Source organism: Stylophora pistillata, chromosome 14 (assembly GCF_964205215.1).
Source record: "Stylophora pistillata chromosome 14, jaStyPist1.2, whole genome shotgun sequence".
Classification (NCBI taxonomy): domain Eukaryota; kingdom Metazoa; phylum Cnidaria; class Anthozoa; order Scleractinia; family Pocilloporidae; genus Stylophora; species Stylophora pistillata.
In genome coordinates, this window is record NC_142532.1 from 21,989,222 (window position 1) to 22,014,541 (window position 25,320).

Sequence of the window (25,320 nt, forward strand, 5' to 3'; positions counted from 1 at the left end):
GGTAGCATATTCTTCTCAATTATTTTAAGACCTTGAGTGTTGGTCCGGCCGGGGCTCGAACCCTAGACCTCCCGCACAAACAGTCCAGCGCTCTATCCATTAAGCTAACCGTGGGGCGGTTAAAAGTTTGGAAAATAGTTCGGTTAATAGGCGGAAAATAGTTCGTGTAAGAACACTTGGAGTGCTGGGTAAACCACTGGTCTTCGCGGTGGTGGTAATCGGCGCAGGTATCGTCAAACCTATGCATCTCCGAAACACGCACATGATATAAGATATAAAACACTTTTTTTTATTTCTTCTGCCAAGCTTTCATGCCGCGGTTTATCAGTTCTTCACAGTCATTTCAGATTCGACTGCGTTGAAACTTTCTATCTATTCGTAGTCACTCTAAACACCCTCTAAACACTGGCAAAAAATAGAAGAAAAAAATTAAAAAAAAAAATGCCTGGAAATAGTTCGCACACGTACTCAGAGGAGCAACTAGTTTCTCTCTGGAAATCGTTCTGTAAATATTCCAGCCTCTGATTGGTTTGAAATTTCTGTTCCTCGTTACCTTAGCGACAATAAGGCTAATAGCCATTAGCCCGATTGCTGTTTTGTTTTGCGACAGTTTCAGGTCATTTTACCTAACAGTGAAGGCTTTTCTCATCTCGGTGACACTCACTTTATAGAGCCAGTTGATCGTAAAACAGTTCATATGGAGATAAAGGCAGATATCTTTAGTTTACCTATTTATTCCCATTGTTTATTTGCTGTTTATAGTAAAAGAAAGTTCGCATTCCATCGGTTTGAAATCGAAGTGAATGAACTCACCATTCAACGACTTATCAGTATTCGTTATTTGATTCTGCGGCTTTGTAAGTTTTCACACCTATGTACATTTTCGCGCAGCAAAAGAAAGAATTTCCCATCTTGAATCATCCGGTGTATATGAACAAAAGTGAACACTTTCAGCAAAGCATCTTAAGAGAGGCCGCCAGTATATTTCGAAAATCGAAAATCAGTGACGAAAAACAGAATTTTTTTTTATTTTGCCAAAACATCCCTTTCTGTGAACTAGTTTCGAAAAAAATATTTTAAAGTTCCAGCGATTTTCTTTCCGGCTGAAATTTAAAAAAGTTTGAAAATTGGCTAAAAAAGCCGTTTTAGGCTTGCCTGAACGTTAAAATCGTCACGCAATTTTAGAAAGATGTTGGTAGCGCCAAACAAGTCCATTCACCATCAAACTTTGCACAGTAATTATAATATCACTGGACAGTAAAAGCATATAAAAATTTTCTTCTAGTTCTCTTTGGTATGGGTTTTATCGCCGTTTTTATAAAGGCGTATTTTGCACGTCTTTTTGGGAGACGAAATGAAGGCTAACTTTGACCGGTTTAAACGACACCTGGTACCTAAAAAATTTCGACATTAAAACAATATCAGACGAGAGCTCATTTATCAAACTATACACCTGGAAAGTTTAGCCGTTGGAAATTAAGTCTCGTGAATTTAGTGACTGAAGTTGAGCAGCCATAACATGGCTAAGAAGTTCGTAGTGCCGCCTGTTATCTCTGTAGCGCTTCTTGCCATCTCCTTCAGTAGGCAAACCTCCGGAGAAAAAGTTTGTTGTCTCGGCTGTAAAACCCGTGTCAGCTTATGTTTGCAATAGAAGAACCGTTACCCCTAAAAAGCTCAAATAATTCGAGTAGCGGAGCATGCGCACTCATTCTGCCGCTGTGTTCTGTTGTGTCTACAGTGAGTATCATGAGCCGCTCGTGCGCAGTTCAGCTACCTTTGAAGCTAACTATTAAGCTTATTTTAAAGTTTTGTTGAAAGGTTCAACTTTGTAAACAAACATGTCTCTATAGCCAGGGAGTGTATCAATTTATCACTAAAAGTGTATAATAGGAGAAGTTTTTGGAATCCTTGCTTATAAGTCTAGTTTACTTTAGTTTATTAAGGTTCGCCAACATACAACACAAAAATATCTATAAAAAGGTACAAAAAAGGCAGGAGGAAAAAAAACAGGGCACGCCCCAATTGGCATTTGTTCCCCTAACAAATTACAACAATAAAATCACAATATTCATAAATAACATTTAAAAACCAATGAAAGTCAGGTTGGAAGCTAGGGCGAAATGTACTTGTCCATTTTGTATATATAGTGAAGTAGAAGAGAGTGTTTGAAGGTTTTGATAGTTTTGGCTTGTTTCAGTTCGGAAGAGAGATTGTTCCAAAGTTTAATTGATCTTGGGAAAAAAGACTGGATGAAGTACTGTTGTGTATGAGTAGTAATCGGGCGAGAGTTTGAAGGATGATAATGACGAGTCATATAACGAGATGTAATGGGAAAAACGAGATGATTAAAGTTTGCATTAATAAGACCAGATCGGATTTTAAAAAATAAAATTAAGTCACGAGATTCCCTTCTGTTTTCGAGTGGTAGAAGTTTAAGTTTGATCAGACACTTAGAGTAGGGGTAAGCGTCTCTATCAGGATAATTCATGATAAACCTGGTGGCCCGCCGTTGTATATTCTCTAGTAGCCTATGATGTTTAGCAGTGTAAGGAGACCATAAGGACGAGGCGTATTCTAAAATAGGGCAGACTAGCGTAATGTACATCAGTTTTCTAGTAGTTTCGTCGATTATATCCCTTCCACACACTCGTTTAATAAGACCAAGGACTCTATTGGCTTTTAAACAGGTCTGCTTGATGTGCGTAGACCACGAAAGCGAGTCTGTGATGGTCACACCCAAATCTCTTGTAGTAGAAGGAGAATCTAATATTTAATCATTTAAACAATAATTTTGCTGTTCTCGGCGGCGAGATCTTTTGTTGGACATATGTAGCACTTTGCATTTGTTAGTACTGAACGCCATGCCATTATATTGTCGTCGCACCATCTTTTGGAACAATCTAAATCAGCTTGAAGTAGTGTGGTTGAGTCTGCAGTGTCGATAGGGCGGTACAACTTTCCGTCATCTGCAAAGAGACCTAGACTGGACCTTTGGTTATTCAGTCCGCCAGGTCGTTGATGAAGACCAGGAAGAGTAGAGGGCCCAAGATAGAACCCTGGGGCACCCATAAGGTGACCGGGCGCCACTCTGAAAAAGCACCATCAAGGGAAACTCGCTGCTTTCGGTCTGACTGGTAACTTGTGAATCATTGAAGTACAGAGTCAGAGCTCCTCTGCATTTTCAAACCTATGCATCTCTGTAACACGCACATGACTAAAATATAGAACACTTTTTTTATTTCTTCTACCAAGCTTTCATACCGTGGTTTATCAGTTCTTCACTTAATTTCAGATTCGACTGCGTTGAAACTTTCGATCTATTCGTAGTCACTCTGAAACCCTCTAAACACCGGCCGCGAAAAATAGAAAAAAAAACAGGTCTGGAAATAGTTCGCACACGTACTCAGAGGAGCACTCTGGAAATCGTTCTGTAAATATTTCAGCCTCTGATTGGTTTGAAATTTCTGTTTCTCGTTACCTTAGCAACAGCAAGGCTGATAGTCATTAGCGTGGGTCAGGTCATTTTACCCAACAAAAAAAGGTTCTTCTGATCTCGGCGACATTCACTTTATAGAGCTAGTTGATCGCAAAACCGTTTATATGGAGATAAAGGTAGGTCTCATCAGTTTACCTATTTATTCCTATCGTTCATTTGCTGTTTATGGTAAAAGAATGTTCGCATTTCATCGGTTTGAAATCAAAGTGAATGAAATCACCATCTGTTTCAATAATTTCTAAACGACTCATCAGTACTTGTTATTTGATAGTGCGACCTCGTAAGTTTTAACACCTATGTACATTTTCGCGTACCAAAAGAAAGAATTTCTAATCTTGAATCATACGGTGTACGTGTTAACAAAAGTGAACACTTTCAGCGAAACATCTTAAATGTGGGGCTAAGTAATTCACTTTCCTTTGGGATAAACCTAATGAAAATAATCATTGAATTTAGGTTTATCTGAGTCAGTCTTCATCATTGAAAGCTACCATGTTACGAATAAACGTGCTTGCTCGATTTCTGTCTTCGCTTCCGAACACTAATGCTTTTATTTCCACACGGTTTAAAGTGAATTTTATTTGCATGTGCCCTAATGAATACTTTACTTTCCCGTCTATTTTAAGAATTGAACTAAATAAACAGCCCCGAGGCGGGAACATCAGAACTTGCAAAGTCTCCGCTAATGTTTAATTTCTTGTGTAAACTTCTGGCGTTAGAAACTCTCTGTCAGTGAAATTGTCAAACGCCTCTTTGCGGAGAACGTGAAGAAGTCAATGTCTGTACGCTGAAATATGTCATTCTCTGTCAAGCATTTACAGCAAAACTGATATTAAGAGCCAGCCAGCCTACTCAGGGGGTATTTTTGATGAAGGCAGTCGCTTTTAAACTGTACTTTTATGGCGACTGTAAGGGCAATTAATGGCACACCTGGCCGACGCGTTTTGATTCGCGAAGATAAAAGAAGCCATTAAAGTTGGCGCTTGGCTGTCTGCTTTAAGACCCAATATTCTGTTTACATGAATACGAGCTCTATTAATAGGCAATTATAGTCCTGTTCTTTCTCAGAAATAGATCGAGTCGTTGTCTCTGTAGCTTGAGGCTGCTGACCTTTTAGCGCCACGCGAGAATATGTCCCTCCCGTTTCCTCTAATTTTATTTCAAGAGTGTTGCGTTGCTATGTGAATTGAGAGGTCGGCTCGTTGCTATGGCCACGTGCTCGTGTGTAAGAAGACACAAGTTGAGTTTGGTAGTAACGTGGGCGGTGTTGTTACGAATAAAGTTGTTTAATAATCGAACAAACCGAGTCCAACCGTCGTCCGTCAATGACAGGAATAAATTTACCGCTTTCCTTTCCATTTCATTAAAATTGTACCAAAGAAGAACTCGAAAGCCAGCAAAACAAAAACTGGTTGAGCTAGAACTAAATTAATGTGTAAATATGAAAGCCGGGTGGATTGATCCAAACACATAGCTCTGTATCAACTCAGAAGAACTATGGAGCTGTGAAATTCGAAACCTCACTTTCTAATGGTATTAAACGTGTATTAACAAATCGTAAACACTTCAGCGTAACACAGCGGTGAAATGATTGTACATGTGCACTTGGGATCGATAATTTGTTATTGCGAGCATGGAGAATCTAGGTGAGACGTAGTTTTACGCAGTTTCTAATGAAAGTTCGAAGTTTCTAAGGCTGAGACTTACACACATTGTTTTTCAAGACTAAACCTATATTGTGGTAATTAACACTCTCTTACTTTTTTTACACTTTGCACGGCGGCGTGATGAAGTCGTCCGTAAGCTTTTGCCGTGCTGACAGTAGTTATTCTTTGTTGTGTTCATGGTTGAGTTATCGGTAAACACCGAGGGAAATATGTTAAAAAAGGAAGAACCAGAGTCTTACAAGACAATTGCGACGATGGCAGGTCTGCGTTTACAGCGGAAAATATAATGAGAACGGCAAGGTTCTGTTATTAGGGAGCTTAAGCAACCACGACGACGAACGGAGGACGACGACCGGAAGTAGTAAGAATGTCACTGCGCAAGCGTGAACCAAGAATTCCGTCGTCGTTTTGTCGTGGACGACTTGAGAAGGACCTGTTTCACGTCGTCGTGAACTTTCGAATTTCAAAGCAGTTTTTCTCATCAAGAGGTGCGGGTTTATTGTCAGTTTTTAGACAGTCTATGGCCGGTTGGAGTTTGTATTCGCTTCTTCGTTTTATCTAAAGTGCACCTACACCCAAAAAATTTTTTTCGCTTAACGAAGTTAGCTTATTTTTTTGAGTATTTTTGCGCAAAAATTTTTTTATTTGCTCAAATCTTCAATTTTCTATGCCCAGTCAAAATACGGAAAATTGGCCGCCATCTTGCCCCACGACCGAGTTTAAAGAGGAATGGCTCTAGTGGGTAATGTGACGTCAAATCGAGAACACGAAAGTCTGCATTTCACACATTTTCACTTGTCTGGGAAGGTTGTAGTCGATAATTGTCCGAAAATATGCCGACTAAGTGTGTTGTAGAAGGATGTAGCAACGCGCGAAATTTGCAAGAGGGTATCGCGCTTCATACATTCTTCATACAACACACCTAGTCGGCATATTTCGGACAATATCGACGACAATCTTCCCAAACAAGTGAAAATGTGTGAGATGCAGACTTTGGTGTTCTCGATTTGACGTCACATTACCCGCTAGAGCCATTCTTCTTTAAACTCGGTCGTGGGGCAAGATGGCGGCCGATTTTCCGTATTTTGACTGGGCATAGAAAATTAAAGATTTGAGCAAATTACAAAATTTTTGCACAGAAATACTCCAAAAAATAAGCTTATTTTTAAGCTTATTAAGCGAAAAAAATTTTGGGGTTTAGGTGCACTTTAAACCACCCTGTTCAGTTTTCTAAACAAATAAAATTCGAAAACCCACCAACTCATATTCCTTCCTCCGCACAACAGATGTCAAGTCAAGCGGTGAAAGCGACCACGTAAGGTTTAAATTTCTTTGAGTATATTTTATGAAAGAGTGCTGTTTATCATTTTTATTGAATGAAAAGTTTTAAATGGCAATGTAATACACCTCTGAGTTCGGTCAAAAGCTGTGTATGGAACTGCCGGATTATTGCTACTTAAAAATTTTGCGTGTTGCTGTTCTTCAATCGAGACGCTTTAAACAACAAAGAATTCTTCAGATCGGTGTGTTAACATGAGCTTGAATACCTGTCAGGCTTTCCGAATCTATTTTCAAAATGTTTGATATAGATTTAGCCATAAAAGTTATTCCGACAAAATCACATGAGAGAAAATAGTATTCTTGGTTGAAGCGCGACGACTGCTATCTGTGCCGATCGCTAGCTAGCATTGATTAAATTGACAGACTTACGTCGTTTGCTCGCCAAAGGAATGAGCATCAAAGGTAAAACATATCAAGCTAAAGCATGTTGAAAATCAGACAAACCTTGTGCAAAATAGGTTTGTTTATATCAGCAACACTTAGAACTGAATTTAAATCTCAAATAACTTGCGTAAAATTTAATATTTTAAACTTTTGCGAAGCGTAAATTATTGTAACTAAAGCTAAAGCTTAATAATTCCTTGGACTGTTGATGTTCAAGAATTGAATAACTTAATCTCGAACTTTCGATATATATGTGGAAATTTGATCCATGAGTGAGAAGAAGAAAGTTTTGGACGTCTATGAACGATGTCATTTCTTACACTGACGAAGCGAGAATAAACAAGATTTCAAACGTCGTCGTCCTTGAGCAACTTCACTGCTTAAGTTTCATTTTCCCGCTAAAAACGACGTCCTCGTTCCAGACCCTCCGCGATTACTTGACGTCGTCGTCGTCCCTTTCGTCGTGGTTGCTTAAGCTCCCTATTTAGTTGCCCTCATCACCGAAACGAAGGAGTTAGGATACCTCACAATAAAATTAGACCAAGATTTACTAGTTGTCCAAAAATACCTCTTTCACCTATCTCACGCATTAGAATTGTTGGGAATTTCACCTTTTCCTCCTTACTTTTTGCTAAACACGTGTTCATAAATCCCTCTTCTAGTTTTTCACCTCTCGTGTATGCGCAGTGTTCCATCGCTGTGTTCCACAGCTTACATTATTGAGTTATGGATGCACTAGGGAGGTTGCTATGCACGAAAGAAGCGTAACAGTCGCACGAAGCGGTAGCTGTGGTGTTTCCAATTTGTTTTATAACATAACATTGATATATTGTAGTAAAAGAACTCCCTTTGATCGAAAAAGACTGACATCGGCCAGAAAAAACAAGCACGCGAAAACTAGTCTTCGCATTTGCTCACGTCGGCAGCGTACACCCTCGGGCAATTCGACGTGCTATTAATTAGTTGAATTTCTAAAGTTCCATCCTGTGCGATTATATTTGAACAAACCACATCAACTACAAGCATCCCTTTCCTAGACGTTCAAGTCATCATCAAAAACAACGGCGAACTTAGCACAGACTTATACACAAAACCTACCGATACCCACCAATACCTAAACTGGACCAGCTGTCATCCACGACACACTAAAACATCCATCCCATACAGCTTGGCATTGAGACTACGACGCATCTGCTCCGACAACGAGTTTTTTGAAAAACGAGCACGTTAGCTACACAACATACTACTTAAGCGAGGTTACAAGTATAAGTTGATTAAGGAATGTATCATGAAAGCAAGGAGAACATCAAGGCAGGAAGCGCTCACGAGCAAACCTATTTCCTCCACTGACCGTGTACCACTTGTAATAGCTTACAACCCAGCACTGCCAAACATCCACAAAATCCTCAAGGAGCACCATCAAATACTCTTGACATCGTCCAACACACAGGCCATATTCAAAGAAACACCTCTCGTTGCCTATCGAAAAGGGCGTAATTTAACACAGATGCTTACCCACAAAAGACTGCGATCGCCGATAGCCGCTGACACAACCCCCTCCACTGATGAATCCCCACACGGTATAAGCAATCCACATATTCAAGTTCCATCTGACACTACCTGTACAATCTGTGGTCGATCATTCAAAACTAACAAAAATCTCAAAATTCATTTCTCTCATAAACATAAAAAGTAGAAACCATTGCAATCCACTAGTCCCGGATTCTGGCCCTGTAGGGCTGACATAAGATGCAACTGCTGCAAAACATACGAGCAATTTACAGGGTCAGTTAAAAGCAGCACTACAGGAGAAACGATAACACTGCGACAACACACGTCATGCAAGACTAGCAATGTGGTATACCTGATAGAATGCGGCAAATGTAACGATCAGTACGTAGGTGAGACAGGTCACCCAATTTACCACCGTGGCAATCAACACCGTAGCGACATCAAGGGTGGACATAAAAACATACCCTCTGTCAGACATTTTAAGAACTGTGGAGTCGACCATCTTAAACTTACGGTTATTGAAAAAGTTAGAAGTCAAAATCAAGAAATCAGAAAAGCAAGAGAAAATTATTGGATATTAAGACTCAATCCTACTATCAATAAGCTTACTACATGAATTATAACTACTTTAATTGATCTATTTTAGACACCATGACTCGTTTCGCTGTTATCTATTCTATTTTTATATTATTACGTCATGACATGTTTACTGTTGACACGAATTTTAAATTTGAATATTGCTCATGTAATTAGTATGCTCCTGAGGAAGACCGAGACGGTCGAAACGTCGAGCTAATAAACCAAAAAAGCTACATTGGAGTTGGCGTCTTGACCATTACATTTCTGCTCTTATTTACGTTATTTCAAGAGCCCACGATCGCTTCAGTGATCCTCCAGGCAGCGCGTTTGAGACTGATCAGCATTGTTTGTGGGACCCCTTACAAGCTTCTACTTCTATATATATATATATATATAACTAACTGCAGACAGTACTGTTTCGGCCTTCTGGGCCTCATCAGTGCAGTTTTTTTTTGTTTTTCAGGCGCCCCCGGCCACGGACCCTTTAGTGCAATGGTCAGTGCTGCAACGGCCGGACGACATATATACTTAACGGAACCGGAGTGCAATGGTTCCGCCGAGTAACGCCTGAAGGAGGGTACACCAGTACGCCAAAATCGCCCAGGAATCGAACCTGGCCCCCAGGAATCGAACCTGGCCCCCCGGAAGCGCTCCCCGCCTAACGGGGCACCTGAACAGTCGGGGTGTGCAAGGACTGCTGTTGGGTAACGAGTCCCATAATGCAGAGAACTACATGCTATGAGACCCTAACCCGCGTCAAGTGCAGTTTTTTTTTTTTGTTTTTCAGGCGCCCCCGGCCACGGACCCATTAGTGCAATGGTCAGTGCTGCAACGGCCGGACGACATATATACTTAACGGAACCGGAGTGCAATGGTTCCGCCGAGTAACGCCTGAAGGAGGGTACACCAGTACGCCAAAATCGCCCAGGAATCGAACCTGGCCCCCCGGAAGCGCTCCCCGCCTAACGGGGCACCTGAACAGTCGGGGTGTGCAAGGACTGCTGTTGGGTAACGAGTCCCATAATGCAGAGAACTACATGCTATGAGACCCTAACCCGCGTCAGGTAAGTATCAGTGCACCGCGTCAAGTGCAGTGCTAATGCTAGGATGGAGGAGAACCGAGACGGTCACCCCAAACGACCCAACCTTTGTGGTATCGTCTAAGCCATGCCAGAGTGCTCAAACTAGAGAAAACCAGCGAGCATGCGCAATTGCAACGGCAATGACTCATCCTAGATAGAGTGCTCAATTTGGACATGAAAGCAAAGCTTTGTATGCCAAAGAGCTATATCTAACTGCAGACAGTACTTTTTTTTTTTTAAAAAATATAAAAGCCTGGAGACCAGGCGGTTTTATTTCGTCAATGATATCTATTTACAATTCTAATTGATTAAAGTATTCGAATTAAATTATGAGTTACTTAAGTGTTTACAGGTCTCCATTAACTAATGACATTTTCTCTTACAGGCGGCACGAACAGCGCACGGGCTATAACAGCCCGGAGTAAGCGCCCACCTGTAAGAGCTAACAAAGTTCTATTTACAAGTTTTCTATTTATAAAGTTCTATTTACTATTTACAAAGAGTTTTGTCCCGACCATGTGGGGCGCAAACAGCGCGCGGGCCTGTAGCCCGGAGTAAGGACCCCTCATGGGCGAGGTTTAACAAGTTTTATTATATACAAAGGTTCAGGGGGGAGCAAGAGAGGGAAAGAAGACAGGTTTACCAGCATCGGCCGAACAAAATGCGTTTTTAAAAGACCAAAAATTCCTTAAGGTATCAGTGTCGCTGCTAAGAATTCTGAGTTGGACATCTTTTTTAATTAAGTCGATAATCGCGTTGGAGCTCAAAAGAGAACCTTCGAAGGTAGCTTTATTTCTGGCAAGCCAACACCAATATATGATGGTTGCCTTGAGAAAGTTAGATAAGGATATACTGGTGGTAGATTGGTCTAGGGAAAAGGGGTAATAGATAGAGGTAGGGGAGATAGAGAAGGGGGAGTCGAGTAGAACACGAAAAAGGGGAGAGAAATAGTCCCAGACTTTCACAACTCTGGGACATCCCAAGAAACAGTGTTCAATAGTTTCTGTTTTACCGCAGATCGCGCATTTGTCATTATTGATGTATCCCCAAGACTTTAGGAGATATCTTACGCGGATCATTCTATGGATCAATAGCCAAATTAGATCGTTCTTCTTGTTCTCAATTAGCTTTAGGCGAGACTTGCGCCACACCCAGGCCCAACGATTGATGGGGCGGTCCATAGCAGACGCCCAAAAACCGGAGCACCGGGGTGCAACGCAGACGGGGTCAAGCAACAAAAGATATAAATTCTTACTGGTGAGTAAATCAGGTAAGGCACCAGTTTTCTGATGCAAGGTACGGAAATTATCTAAACAAAGCCGGTAGTAATTGGAAGGAAGGAAGGAAGAGGGGCCAGAATTTGTGGGAAAAGAAAAACGGGGATCTAGAATAGTTAGCTTATGTCCTAAAAAATATCGAGCTAGGTAATGCCATTTGGATGTGCCAAAGTCATCTCTTAAACTGGAAAAAACAGAAAGGCGCAGGCTAGCGCACTTAGCTTTAAAATTAACGACGTTGAGGCCCCCAGAGGATGGGGGCGCACAACAGCGATCGCGACTTACATTTTCCATTTTTCCTTTCCAGATAAAAGGCCAAATGATCGACTTAAAGCTATCGTGCACCCAACGGGGTGGGGGGATGACTTTAGCAACGTGCCATAAACGGCTTGCGCCTAAAGTGTTTACAATTAAGGTTCTACCGATAAAAGACAGGTCTCTTTGTTTCCAAAGATTTAGAACCGAACTTAGTTTGTCTAATTTGGCCCGCCAATTGTCGTCGTCGACATTGACGAGGCCGTTTGAGAAGTAAACACCAAGCACTCTCATTTTAGTGACCCATTTAAGGCCATAGGGAGATTCAATTCTAGTTCGCCATTTTCCTAACCACATTGCTTCAGATTTGGACGTGTTCAGTTTAGCGCCAGATCCTTGTTCAAATTTTGATACGACTCGGAGAAGTGGAGAAAGAGATCTTTCGGATTTTAAGATGCAAGTAGCATCGTCAGCGTACTGGGATATTTTGTATTGAAGGCCCCCTGCTCCGGGGAGCAGGAAACCTTCAATATCTTTACAATTACGGATTTGCGTTGATAATACTTCTGAAACTAGCACATAAAGGAGAGGCGATAATGGGCATCCTTGTCTCACCCCTCTTCTTAAGTGGACAGGGGGGGACAGGGAGCCATTAACAATGATTCTAGAGAAGGCTTTAGAATAAAATAGTTCGACCCACCCACAAAAGGAGGGGCCGAAACCAAATTTACGCAATACTCTCATCATGAATTCGTGGTCAACTCGGTCAAAAGCTTTTTCTTGATCTAAGGAAATGAGAATACCTGGTTCATTAGTTTTGTCAATCATGTCAAGGGCATCACGAAGTAAGGCCAAATTTGAGAAGATAGTGCGGCCGACCACGCCGCACGTTTGGTCTGAATGCACGATGGAGTTCATGACTTTTTTCAATCGTTCAGTGATGATTTTAGATGCTAACTTGTAGTCAGTGTTTAACAAGGAAATTGGGCGCCAATTTTTTGCGAGGCGTCGATCATCTTTTTTGTGGATGAGTCGTAGGAGGCCCTCGTACTGGCTATCCGCGAGGGAGCCAGCAAGAAAGGCCTCGTTCAAAACAGAAAGGAGAGATTCGCTCAAATCGTTCCAAAAACACGAGTAAAATTCTGTTGGGAGACCATCAGAACCGGGTGACTTGCCGGTCTGAAGGCCTTCCAATGCAGTAAGTAATTCTTTATTAGAAAAAGGGCCTTCACATAGATTGCGCTCATAATCAGTCAGTGAAAATTCGAGGTCGTCAATTATTTCAGTTTGAATTCGCATATCAAGAGGATCTTTGGTGAATAAATTCTTGTAGAAATTGGTTAAAATTCTTTCAAGATCATTTTGAGAATTTCTGAGAACACCGTTCTCGTCAAAAAAAGATTCAAAACTATTCATGTCAGCTCGTTTTTTCTCCAGACGGAAGAAATAGCGTGTTGGTTTCTCGCCTTCTTCGAACCATTGTGCTCGGGAGCGGACTTTAGCTCCTTCGGCTTCTTTCGAGATTAGAGAGGACAATTGGCTTTCCAAATCGCTAATTACACCTGGGTTATTTAAGCGATTAGAATGTAAAGCGTTTTTAGCATGGGTTAATTGCTTAGTAATTAGGATTCTTTTGGCATTTGCTATTCTCTGTTTACGGATACAGTGTGAAATACTTGTTTTGCGGATTTCAATTTTTAGAGCATCCCACCATTCGCGAAGGGAGGCGAATTCGGGAATTTTAAGCTTAAAGTTATTAATCGATTTTGATATAATGTTTTTAAATTCTACATCTGAGAGTAAAGAGCTGTTGAACTTCCAAATTCCAGGACCGTGATTAGAAGGGTTAGTCGTTAGTTCAATTTTTACAAAGTCATGATCGGATAGGTCGTATACGCATGGAAGAATATTACATTTCGTTACTAGGGTTAAGCCTTTAGCGACGAGAAAGCGGTCAATTCTAGATGCCTGGGTATGGTCTTTGTTAGACCAGGTGAAAGTTACTTTGCGCGGGTTGTTTTTGCGCCAAATGTCTGTAAGTGAGAAGTCAGCACAAAGGGATCGGAGAAGTTTTTGATCAGACAATAGGATGGCGGAACAATTTAATTTATCTAGGACATTGTCTACACAATTAAAGTCTCCCCCGATCACTAGATCCCCTTGGGGGAGAAAGTAATTGTGCAGACAAGAGAAAAAACTTTTACGATCCGAAATAGTATTGGGAGAGTAAATGTTTACTAAATTTAGTTTAGAATTATAGTAGTCAATGAGTAAGCTCAATATTCTTCCTTCGGAATCGGTCAAAAAACGGATAATTTTGCCTGGGAAGTTTAGAGAAAAGAGGATGGCAACACCGGCAGACCTGCCAGTCCCGAAGGACCACAGACATTTGCCGCGCCAGAGTATTTCGAATTCCTCCGCTTGTTTTTTGCATGAGACATGTGTTTCTTGTAAAAGGATTATGTCACAGTTTGAATAATTTAATTCTTGTATAATTTTTCGACTTTTACTGGAGGACCCGAGTCCTCGCACATTTAGAGAAATTATTTTAAGCTTACTCATTGAATATAAATAAAAAATTAATGTCTGTACCGCCTTCTCCTAGGTTTAACTCTCTCCCATCCATCATCATCAGTTTCGGAGCCAGAGTAGTCACGGCGGGAAGATCTATCGCGGTCATCGCGGCCGCGATAATAATCTCGATCGTTTCTATCTCTCTCTCTTCTGTCGTCTCTGCGGTCATCTCTTCGTTCTTCTCGATCGTCCCTCCCTCGCTCGTCTCTTCGTTCTCTTGGTCGTTCTCTTCTACCTTCGTCGCGTTGTTGTTCTCGTTGTTTCTCTTGATCTTGTTGTTTCTGTTGTTCTTGCTGTTTCTGCTTTTCTAGTAATTTCTGTTGTTCTTCTTGTTGTCGCTGTTGTTCTCTCTGTTGTTGTAGTTTTTTCTGCCTTTCTTCTCTTTCCTTGGCGCGCTGGGCTCGCTCTTGTTTCTTTTCCTCTTCAGTTTTAGGTGGCGTTGGCTCACTGTCGACGTTCGCGCTGAAGAGCAGGAAGGGGCATTGAGGCATGGAATGGTTGTCCGCTAAACAAACGGAACATCTTGGCGAGTCTTTACATTCTTGAGCTCGATGCCCAGGGCATTCACAATTAAAACAACGGACTGCAGAGCAGTCTTTGGCCATGTGGTCAGTAGCTCCACAATTCCGGCAAGCTTTTGGCTGATTTGGGTACCATATTTTAATAGGTTCACCAGCTATGTTGATGTTGGCAGGGATGGTTCGATGTAGCGCCATTCGAGCCGTTCTTACTCCATTCTCGATATGTTGTGCAATTTTGTCGCGCCGAAATGAAAGGACACGACCGTAGTGGCTGAGTCGGCCAATCACGGCAGTGTCGGGTAGTTCAGCGGGGGCTTCATGGATCTTGACGAGGACCAAACGATTTTCGCAGTCGCCCAAGAACACTTTGAGACCGGCAATCACGACAAAAGGTGTTTCAAGAGCGGCTTCTTTAGCTGCACGGCTCTTAAAAGTTACGATCCAAGATCTATTGGACGCCTTTCTCTGGATTCCGGTGATAGCGTCAATATCGATTTCTGCCGCGTCAAAAGCTTCGAGAATTATTTGCGATGTGACGATTGTATCAACGCTAAAATAGATAGAGCGATCCTTCGTGATTTTAATTTGACTAGGAGCATTCAAAAAAGGCACGGCCTTAAATTTCACACCCTTATTTTCCAGATTTTTCAGTACCTCAGGGATTTCGATTTCCACGTCTGCGTCCCAGGACTGTGAACCTTCTACCACGCTTGCGTCTACGACGTCTCCTGGATTCACTGTCGAGTTATCGGTAGTAAACTGGCTGATATTTTCACTTTCCTGGCTGTCCATGTTGACCAATTGCTGCAAAAGCAAGAAAAATAAACTTTTCATAAGCCTTTTAACTCAAGAGGCCGAGAAGCTTTTTACTGTTTCGGCCTTCTGGGCCTCATCAGTGCAGTTTTTTTTTTATGTTTAAGGTGGACGGCCGGGCCCCGATGAAGGGAGGTGCAATCTCGCCGACCTACATGTCTAATCCCAACCCATTGGCTTACGTGCAATGCCTTAGGGAAGGGGACCACCAAAAACGAGGGTCACCAGACGCCAAACTCGCTGGGGAATCGAACCCCACCTCACTTAAAAATTAACACACACACACCCAGAAATTAAACACACCCAGTCAAAACTTAACTAATTTTTCCTTTTAGTTTTTCTTTTTAAGCCTAAGTTAATTATATATTTTATTTTGGTTCTTTAGATTTTTTAAGTGACCGGTAAAACCTAAAGGCAGTAGAAATTTCACGATGTTCAAAAACATACCTCGGATCAGAGTACCAAACGGAAATATCTTTACCAGCAGGAGCAGGCAGGTGATGTAACACAGCAATCTGGGCCAAAAAAACGCGGTCCTCGGATGAAATAGTGCTAAGCCACGGGTCCTTTAAAAAAGCAGCGGAAAGTTCAGAGGGAGTAACAGCAATAGGCTTGGCTGCAGCAGCAGAATCAGTGGGTGGGGCCTGTTGGGTCCTCTTGACAGTGTTATTAGCAGAAGTGGGAGCCGGGGAGGCTGAACGCTTCCGAGAAGCAGAGGTCGTCTCTCCGACATCCATATCGGAGACAGGGTTAGCAAAGCCCTGTGTTGCCGGTACACAATCATTTGGTAATTCCTCACCCTCGTTTAAAGAGGTGGAGCGATCTTCACTCGTCTCAGATGAGAGCGAGCAGGCTTCATCAGCACTGTCAGCGGGCGGCTCTTCAGGCATAGAGGATGGCTCGACATCGTCTGTGACTGTAGGTACATCAACGGTGGCCTTACAATCTCTAGCAAAATGGCCTTGCTGTGAACACCTAAAACACTTGCCCTTGGAAGGGCAACTCGCAGCCTTATGGCCTATTTTACGGCACACAGTGCACTGCAGGGGTTGCCCCCTGTACCAAACCCTACAACGTATACCTCTAATACCAATGAAGGGTGGAATAACTTTCTGAACCACCATCTGAATAATTCTAGACCCAGTAAAGACCGAGGGTCTACCCGACCAAGACTGATGACGGACAGACTTGACGATGCCAAAAGCAGACAACGCAGTACGTATCGCTTCATTGGAGCCCTCAAAAGGGAACCAAGACAGAACCACAGTGGTAAGTTGAGGTGGGGGAGGAGGAGGTGTAACCACCCTACACTCCACCTCACCTAACTTAACCACGCCCAACTCTTCAAAAAAAAGCTTGGCCACATCAGCTGCAAAAGTAACCCTGGCAACGCGACCAGGACACGCCTGCACTGCCTCCACAACATGATCAGACTCACGATCAAAATACTCAAGGAGTAACTTTACTGCCTCAGGAAAAAGCATCCCCTCGGGGAGCCCCTTGCAGTCCACATCGATTGTCCTACTAAAGGAAACAATCATCCTGAAGTTCGGCCCCAACCCAAAGACAAAGCAAAGGGATGGGTAACCAAACACCGACCAAAAGCGAAAAAGGAGAAACCTGACCGAGAGGAAAAGATCGCAAGTTTTCCCTCCCGGCAGGTACTCCCTTAACTGATACTAGACCTCACCAAAAACAAGCACACCACAAACCAAACTCCCAACCACTAGGGAAAGGAGCGAACACTTACCAACAAGCAGAAACCCGCGTCATGTGGGCCTCATCAGTGCAGTGCTAATGCTAGGATGGAGGAGAACCGAGACGGTCACCCCAAACGACCCAACCTTTGTGGTATCGTCTAAGCCATGCCAGAGTGCTCAAACTAGAGAAAACCAGCGAGCATGCGCAATTGCAACGGCAATGACTCATCCTAGATAGAGTGCTCAATTTGGACATGAAAGCAAAGCTTTGTATGCCAAAGAGCTATATCTAACTGCAGACAGTACTGTTTCGGCCTTCTGGGCCTCATCAGTGCAGTGCTAATGCTAGGATGGAGGAGAACCGAGACGGTCACCCCAAACGACCCAACCTTTGTGGTATCGTCTAAGCCATGCCAGAGTGCTCAAACTAGAGAAAAAACCTTATCCTTGAATCGGAGAGTGCTCTACAATCATGGAACTTTGTAAACAATTATTTAGGAAAATAAAAATTAATACTTCGCACTAAATATATATATAACTGCATATATATATATAAATATATAAAGTTTAAACAATTGCGATGATGGACAACTTCTGACATAAAAAATATAAAAAATTTTAATAAAAAACGTTTCGGTCAGAGACCTTCTCCAGTTATTTACAACTTTTGAAATAAAAAAAGAGCATTAAATAGGATCGAAGTGCTAATGATTACGTAATTACAGATAACGACTAATGAACTGGTGCTAATAAACAAAAAACCTAATAGCAAAGAAAGCAGTGGACAAAAGACACGAAAAAAACCCTAAAAACTAAGAGATAAGAATACTAAATATGTTAATATGAGTGGCGTAATTAATTGCAAAGAAGCAATGCGGCGAGCATTAAAAAAGGGAAGGCCCACTTTTTACTACAACTGTAAAACGTAACAAAATCCCAAAATACGGCCCTTGGAGCCCGAAAGGGAAAATTAGCAACAAAACCCTAGAGGGGCCCTTAAATGATACTAATCATAATAAGATCCCTTGGCAGGGCCTCTGAGTCCAATCCGCACCTAAAGGGCCGACAAAATCCAAGAAAAGGGCCTTTGAATGATCAATTAGTAGCGCCTAATATATAGTATTTATATCTCTTAGTTTTTAGGGTTTGTTTCTTGTACTTTGTCCACTGCTTTCTTTGTAATTAGGTTTTTTGTTTATTATCACCAGTTCATTAGTCGTTATCTGTAATTACGTAATCATTAGCACTTCGATCCTATTTAATGCTCTTTTTTTATTTCAAAAGTTGTAAATAACTGAAGAAGGTCTCTGACCGAAACGTTTTTTATTAAAATTTTTTACATTTTTACGTCAGAAGTTGTCCATCCTCGCAATTTTTAAACTTTCTACGTTCGTGTTGGCTGTGAGGTTTGGACTACGAATCTTTATTGATCCTACTGGCGCGGTGCACCTTTGTTGGCTGAGAGTTCCATTAACGATTATATATATATATACATATATATATAACTGCAGACAGTGCACACTGTTTCGACCTATGTGGGTCTCATCAGTTTTTTTTATGTTTAAGGTGGACGGCCGGGCCCCGATGAGGGGAGGTGCAATCCCGCCGACCTACATGTCTAATCCCAACCCATTGGCTTACGTGCAATGCCTTAGGGAAGGGGACCACCAAAAACGAGGGTCACCAGACGCCAAACTCGCTGGGGAATCGAACCCCACCTCACTTAAAAATTAGCACACACACACCCAGAAATTAAACACACCCACTCAAAACTTAACTAATTTTTTCTTTTAGTTTTTCTTTTTAAGCCTAAGTTAATTATATATTTTATTTTGGTTCTTTAGATTTTTTAAGTGACCGGTAAAGCCTAAAGGCAGTAGAAATTTCACGATGTTCAAAAACATATCTCGGATCAGAGTACCAAACGGAAATATCTTTACCAGCAGGAGCAGGCAGGTGATGTAACACAGCAATCTCGGCCAAAAAAACGCGGTCCTCGGATGAAATAGTGCTAAGCCACGGGTCCTTTAAAAAAGCAGCGGAAAGTTCAGAGGGAGTAACAGCAATAGGCTTGGCTGCAGCAGCAGAATCAGTGGGTGGGGCCTGTTGGGTCCTCTTGACAGTGTTATTAGCAGAAGTGGGAGCCGGGGAGGCTGAACGCTTCCGAGAAGCAGAGGTCGTCTCTCCGACATCCATATCGGAGACAGGGTTAGCAAAACCCTGTGTTGCCGGTACACAATCATTTGGTAATTCCTCACCCTCGTTTAAAGAGGTGGAGCGATCTTCACTGGCCTCAGATGAGAGCGAGCAGGCTTCATCAGCACTGTCAGCGGGCGGATCTTCAGGCATAGAGGATGGCTCGACATCGTCTGTGACTGTAGGTACATCAACGGTGGCTTTACAATCTCTAGCAAAATGGCCTTGCTGTGAACACCTAAAACACTTGCCCTTGGAAGGGCAACTCGCAGCCTTATGGCCTATTTTACGGCACACAGTGCACTGCAGGGGTTGCCCCCTGTACCAAACCCTACAACGTATACCTCTAATACCAATGAAGGGTGGAATAACTTTCTGAACCACCATCTGAATAATTCTAGACCCAGTAAAGACCGAGGGTCTACCCGACCAAGACTGATGACGGACAGACTTGACGATGCCAAAAGCAGACAACGCAGTACGTATCGCTTCATTGGAGCCCTCAAAAGGGAACCAAGACAGAACCACAGTGGTAAGTTGAGGTGGGGGAGGAGGAGGTGTAACCACCCTACACTCCACCTCACCTAACTTAACCACGCCCAACTCTTCAAAAAAAAGCTTGGCCACATCAGCTGCAAAAGTAACCCTGGCAACGCGACCAGGGCACGCCTGCACTGCCTCCACAACATGATCAGACTCACGATCAAAATACTCGAGGAGTAACTTTACTGCCTCAGGAAAAAGCATCCCCTCGGGGAGCCCCTTGCAGTCCACATCGATTGTCCTACTAAAGGAAACAATCATCCTGAAGTTCGGCCCCAACCCAAAGACAAAGCAAAGGGATGGGTAACCAAACACTGACCAAAAGCGAAAAAGGAGAAACCTGACCGAGAGGAAAAGATCACAAGTTTTCCCTCGCGGCAGGTACTCACTTAACTGATACTAGACCTCACCAAAAACCACAAACCAAACTCCCAACCACTAGGGAAAGGAGCGAGCACTTACCAACAAGCAAAAGCCCGCGTCATGTGGGTCTCATCAGTGCAGTGCGTACACTGGGCCAAGCTCTGGAATAAACCATTGCCTGGGCGCTACACTTGTGGGACCAAGTGCAGACACGTTGCCATGCGCGAGTGCTCAAATCACAACTAAGGTGATGAGCTTCGCCCGAAGGCTAAGTGCATGGCAACCCCAGTGTAGAGTGCTCAATCGCAAGGTAGACTCAATATATCATTACATGTAAAAAAGCGCACCAGAAATTAATAAATTATTATTATTAATAATATTATCGTAAGTCTTGAGTCTTTTCTGCATTTTTTGAAATTAGCCTGATGGTATGATATGATGATTAAAAACTCTTCTAAAAACTCTAGCTTCTGCTAGGCTGAGTGCACCATTGGCAGCTTTTGAAGTCTTGTTATGCAAGACCCATTTTATTTTTCAGACTGACGTGAGGACGTCACCAGAATCTTTTCCACCGGTCGAGTTCACTGAAAGACCCTTGCATCTCTTTCAGTGATGGTACAATTCCCAACTTCCTACTCACATCTACTCGCAAATATTTGCCTCTTGGTCACCGCATATTGAATTTTGCTCTTTGTGTCTTTTACCATGAGTTAATTGCAATACTTTTTACTTTCACTTTGACAGATGACATTCCCTCGCCGCCTGAGGTTTGCACTATTTTTAATATGTTGCATGCAACCGTTGTATGCAAGTGTCCATGCTCAAAGTACATCAGCAATCGCGGCCACTACAGCCACTATAGTATCAATCCCAACAACTTATTCAACAACAAAGGCGTCTGTCACAACATCACCCTCCATGTCCACCATGCGTAATGGTAAGATACTTTTTTGTTTTCTTAAAAACCAAGGACGATAGAAAAGAAATTTAACAGGATGGGGAAAGGTTGGAATTGGGTTCTAGGGGTGTGTTCCTCGAGAACCTTTTATCAATTTTTTACTCTTGCTTTCATTCTTATTTTTACGTTTTATTTGAAATATAATTTCATTTTTGATTTTCTATTCCGTGTGAAATTTTCGGCATCAGTACCTTCTTCACTGTTAAAATCTGCATATCATAAAACCGCGATCGGACGTTTCACTGAATAATTATATCATAACTGATCGTATATATAATAGCACTATACTGTCTATTTGGAAACAATTTGTTGAAAAAATTTCTCTTCAGGCCGTCCAATTTTAGCTATCAAAGGAATTTTTTCCTCCAATTATTTTCAAAATTAGACAGCATGTATTCCTCTTTCTTATTAATTATATAGCTAATACAATGAATTTATGAAGTTCATATATTTTGAACTGCGGTTGTAGATACGTATGATGCACGATCCTCGCAGTAGAGAGCGCTATATATGCAATAGCGAAAATCAGACCTGAAAAAAATCAGGCCTGTACGGGATTCGAACCACTGACCTCTGCGATACTAGTGCAGCACTCGGCCAATTGAGCTAACAAGTCAACTGGGAGCAGGCCGTTAAGTTGATTCGTAATAAACCCGTGATGATAATAATCAGATATAATGAATATATGAAGTTCATACATTTTGAACTGCGGTTGTAGATACGTACGATGCACGATCCTCGCAGTAGAGAGCGCTATTGGTGCAATAGCGAAAATCAGACCTGAAAAAAATCTGGCCTGTACGGGATGCGAACCCCTGACCTCTGCGATACTAGTGCAGCGCTCTACCAATTGAGCTAACAAGCCAACTGGGAGCAGGCATCAGTACCTTTTCCAATATAAAAAATCTGTGTAAAAAAGGAAAGAATAACTCCTCTAGATTTCCACAAGACTTTATTCTTGATGATCTCCGTACAAATTCAAGACTTTCCGCCCTAGTTTCCAACAGATTTCCAACTGAATTTTTCCTTCTTTCATTGAGTTATTTTTTCGAGTCTACCACAACATGTGCGAAGTAAAAATCCTAGGTCAAATGTCAATCAAGTCATCGTGTTCCGATTGGATAACTAGACAACAGTACAAATCACCTGCGACTGACTAACGAAATTTATAAGTAACGAAATCTATTTTCAACAATTTGTATATCATTCAACCGTGATTGGGTGCTTCACTAAATAATAATTTCATAGCTGCTCGTCACTTGATGAGGAGGCTCAGTTAAGAGAATAGCTGGCCCCTGTCTCCCATGGGATTCGTGATAACAGGTCGGTTACCAAGGGGAAGATACGATGAATCTGTATTCGTATTTGTCGATTTACAGTGAAATTATAGTATGGCAGGACGCATAACGCCAAGGAAGCAAAACTGCAACAAAAAGACAAAATGAGGATTAATAGCAGTAGGGAAGATAAACACGAATTGCAAACTTAGAACTGTGAAGTAGCTCCTATGATTAACAAAACTCTATAAATTAATTTCGCATTATTTTTCCAGTGTCTTTCAGCATAGGGTCTGGAACCGAGTACTACTCGCGAGATTGCAAATCCTGCAGCATTGGAGGAACCATCACAGTGAGCATGTCATGTAGCATCAAGATAAATGGTAGCGACGAGAAATGTGATGAGGACAAGTTCAACGAAACCAGCTGTGATTACGTTACTTTGGGCGGGAAAGGGTATAGCTGGGCTGACGTAAAAAAAGATTACGCAAAATATGTGGAGAAAGAAGTGAACATTGAAAAAGATTGTGATGATGTCTGCCCAGCATCCGGCTCAGGTAGGTTTTAGTCTCACTCTAAAAAAAATTGTTTCAAATGATTCATTTGAAGACTCGGAGACGTTACAGTGTAATCAAACCCAACAGTAAAAAAAAATACACTACGCACCTGGAGCGCTTTTCGATTGAGTGTCGTACCACCAAACCCAGACTAATCAGAACAACCAATCAGAAGGAAGGAAAGTAGCCTTGAGAGCCAATGAGAACTCAAAAACAAAACCAACCAAATTTTCTAAAGCGCGGGAAAACGTGGGCGACCAAGTCGTGATTGGTTTAGGTTTGGCATCTGATTGGTTGAGAAAGTGGCGCGAGTCTTCTGGACCAATCACAGAGCAAAGTAAAGCAAAACCTAACGCAATTTCGAATCACTTTCGACCCTCAGTTGAAATTTGGTCTATCTTAGAAAGCAAACTAATTTATTCAGTAATACTTTTCTGGATAACTATTCCAAGGAAGTGACAACTTAACTTGACTCCTTTACTGACTTAACGGGAGTTGAACCCATGCATGACTTATGCTTTACTAGTGCAGTACTCTCCAAAGAGAATTAAATTTAACAAAAATTTAACAAAAACCTGTCCTTTTTTTTCTTTAGTGTTGTATCCGCACGTCGTGTTCATTTTTGCATCTGGCCTTGTTGTCGGAATGTAAGTACTTATCACTTACTCGAGCTTTCATTAAAACCCATTGTAAGTTCTTCGATCAACGTAACAACTATTTGACATCATTAGTGAATGTGATCAGTCAGGCGTGTAGCGTCCTCTACGCATATACGCACGTATATGCGTATATGCGTATACGTGCGTAGTTTAAGTGACCAGAAAAATTTGAAAACAATGTTGTGTTTGCGCCAAGTTTGCTCAAAATAAGGGAAAGACGCTTTGTTCTTTGCTTCTATTCACACAACTATTTCAAAGAAGAAATAAAAAACGCAGTATTTTTCGCTCAGTTTAGTTAGCTTTCTAGATCATATGTACTTGTGCGTACTTGAAAAAATGACCACGCTACGCGCCTGGATCTTAACAAGCAATTTTACCACAGAAACTTTCATTTGCTTCAGCTGTTCATTTGTCTCCAAGAGCTATTTCTGATAAATATTTACAAACTTTACTCGCCACATTTCCATGCATCTCAAAGAAAATCCAAATTTCTTTAAAAATCCAAGATGGCGTCGACCATCTTAACGGTCATGACGTATATCATAATAGAATGGTGTGACACAAGTAGCCCAGCTTGTGAAAAGAAGTAGGGCATGGCTTGTATAGGTGCTAAATCTTTGTATTTTTCTTTGTAGGTTATCACAGACTCTGTGATCCATCGGCCTTGAAAAACTTGAAGTTTCCAGCAAGAAAAATTAACGTCATTTCAGTTTTACAGGAGTAAGGACATAGAAAAATTATAATTGTATTTCACGGAAGTTTAATAGATAAAAGCCAAAGGATTTTATAAGCAATCCTTAGAGTGAAAGGTTTTCTGCAGAGAAACTAGACACCACGACTGATAGGGATAGAAATCGAGTGTAAACAGAGATAGTGCAATCAAATCTTTTTATTGATGTATAAATACTTCAAAACGACGATGTTAAGAAATGTAATTTGTAGTTCACAATGATCTTCTCGATCAAATGCGACTATAAAGTGAGGACACAGTGGCAAAATGAGTGTGCATGCTTGCACCTCGCGAGAAATTTACGCGTGCAAAAGAATGGCAAAGACAATATTTCCATAGTAAAACCATCCAGGCGAAATGGCGGCATTTTAAACATTTTTATTCTTTGCATTCAGTTCATGGGGATAGGCCCAAATCAAAACAGATAAGGTTGCTGTTTTCAGGAAAGCTGTTATCAAACTTCACATGTCTTACTCAAAGAAAAAAGGTTTTTGGTAACAGGTGCGAATTTAGTGACTGAAGTTTAGCAGCCCTAACATGGCTGAGAAGTTCGTAGCGCTTGTTATCGCTGTGGCGCTTCTGGCCATCTCCTTCAGTAGGCAAACCCCCTGAGAAAAAGTTTGGTATCTCGGCTGATTTGAAAAACCCGCGTCAGCTTACGTTTGCAATAGAAGATCCGTTAGCCCTAGAAAGCTAAGAACATTCGAGTAGCGGAGCATGCGCACTCATTTTACCGCTATGTTCTGCTGTGTGTCTACAGTGATTTACCGCATGCTGTATGGCGATGAGCGCGTCCGTACAGCTGCCGCCCTCCCTGTACGCAAACTGCGAGGCAG

General features: G+C 41.8%; 2 protein-coding genes across 2 annotated transcripts; one reads left to right on the forward strand and one right to left on the reverse strand.

The window, feature by feature from the left end:
• The first annotated feature begins 3,517 nt into the window (after nucleotides 1-3,517).
• Nucleotides 3,518-24,703, forward strand: LOC148717067 (uncharacterized). The gene is made up of 5 exons (XM_088745195.1): nucleotides 3,518-3,612; nucleotides 21,048-21,240; nucleotides 22,814-23,095; nucleotides 23,691-23,742; nucleotides 24,390-24,703. The coding sequence occupies exons 1-5, from the start codon at nucleotides 3,601-3,603 to the stop codon at nucleotides 24,406-24,408; spliced, it is 558 nt and encodes a 185-aa protein (XP_088601321.1). The 5' UTR covers nucleotides 3,518-3,600; the 3' UTR covers nucleotides 24,409-24,703.
• LOC148717068 (uncharacterized) lies at nucleotides 14,158-15,537 on the reverse strand. Its single transcript, XM_088745171.1, has one exon. It carries the CDS (start codon nucleotides 15,520-15,522, stop codon nucleotides 14,173-14,175), a length of 1,350 nt encoding a protein of 449 aa, XP_088601297.1. The 5' UTR covers nucleotides 15,523-15,537; the 3' UTR covers nucleotides 14,158-14,172.
• Nucleotides 24,704-25,320: the final 617 nt, after the last annotated feature.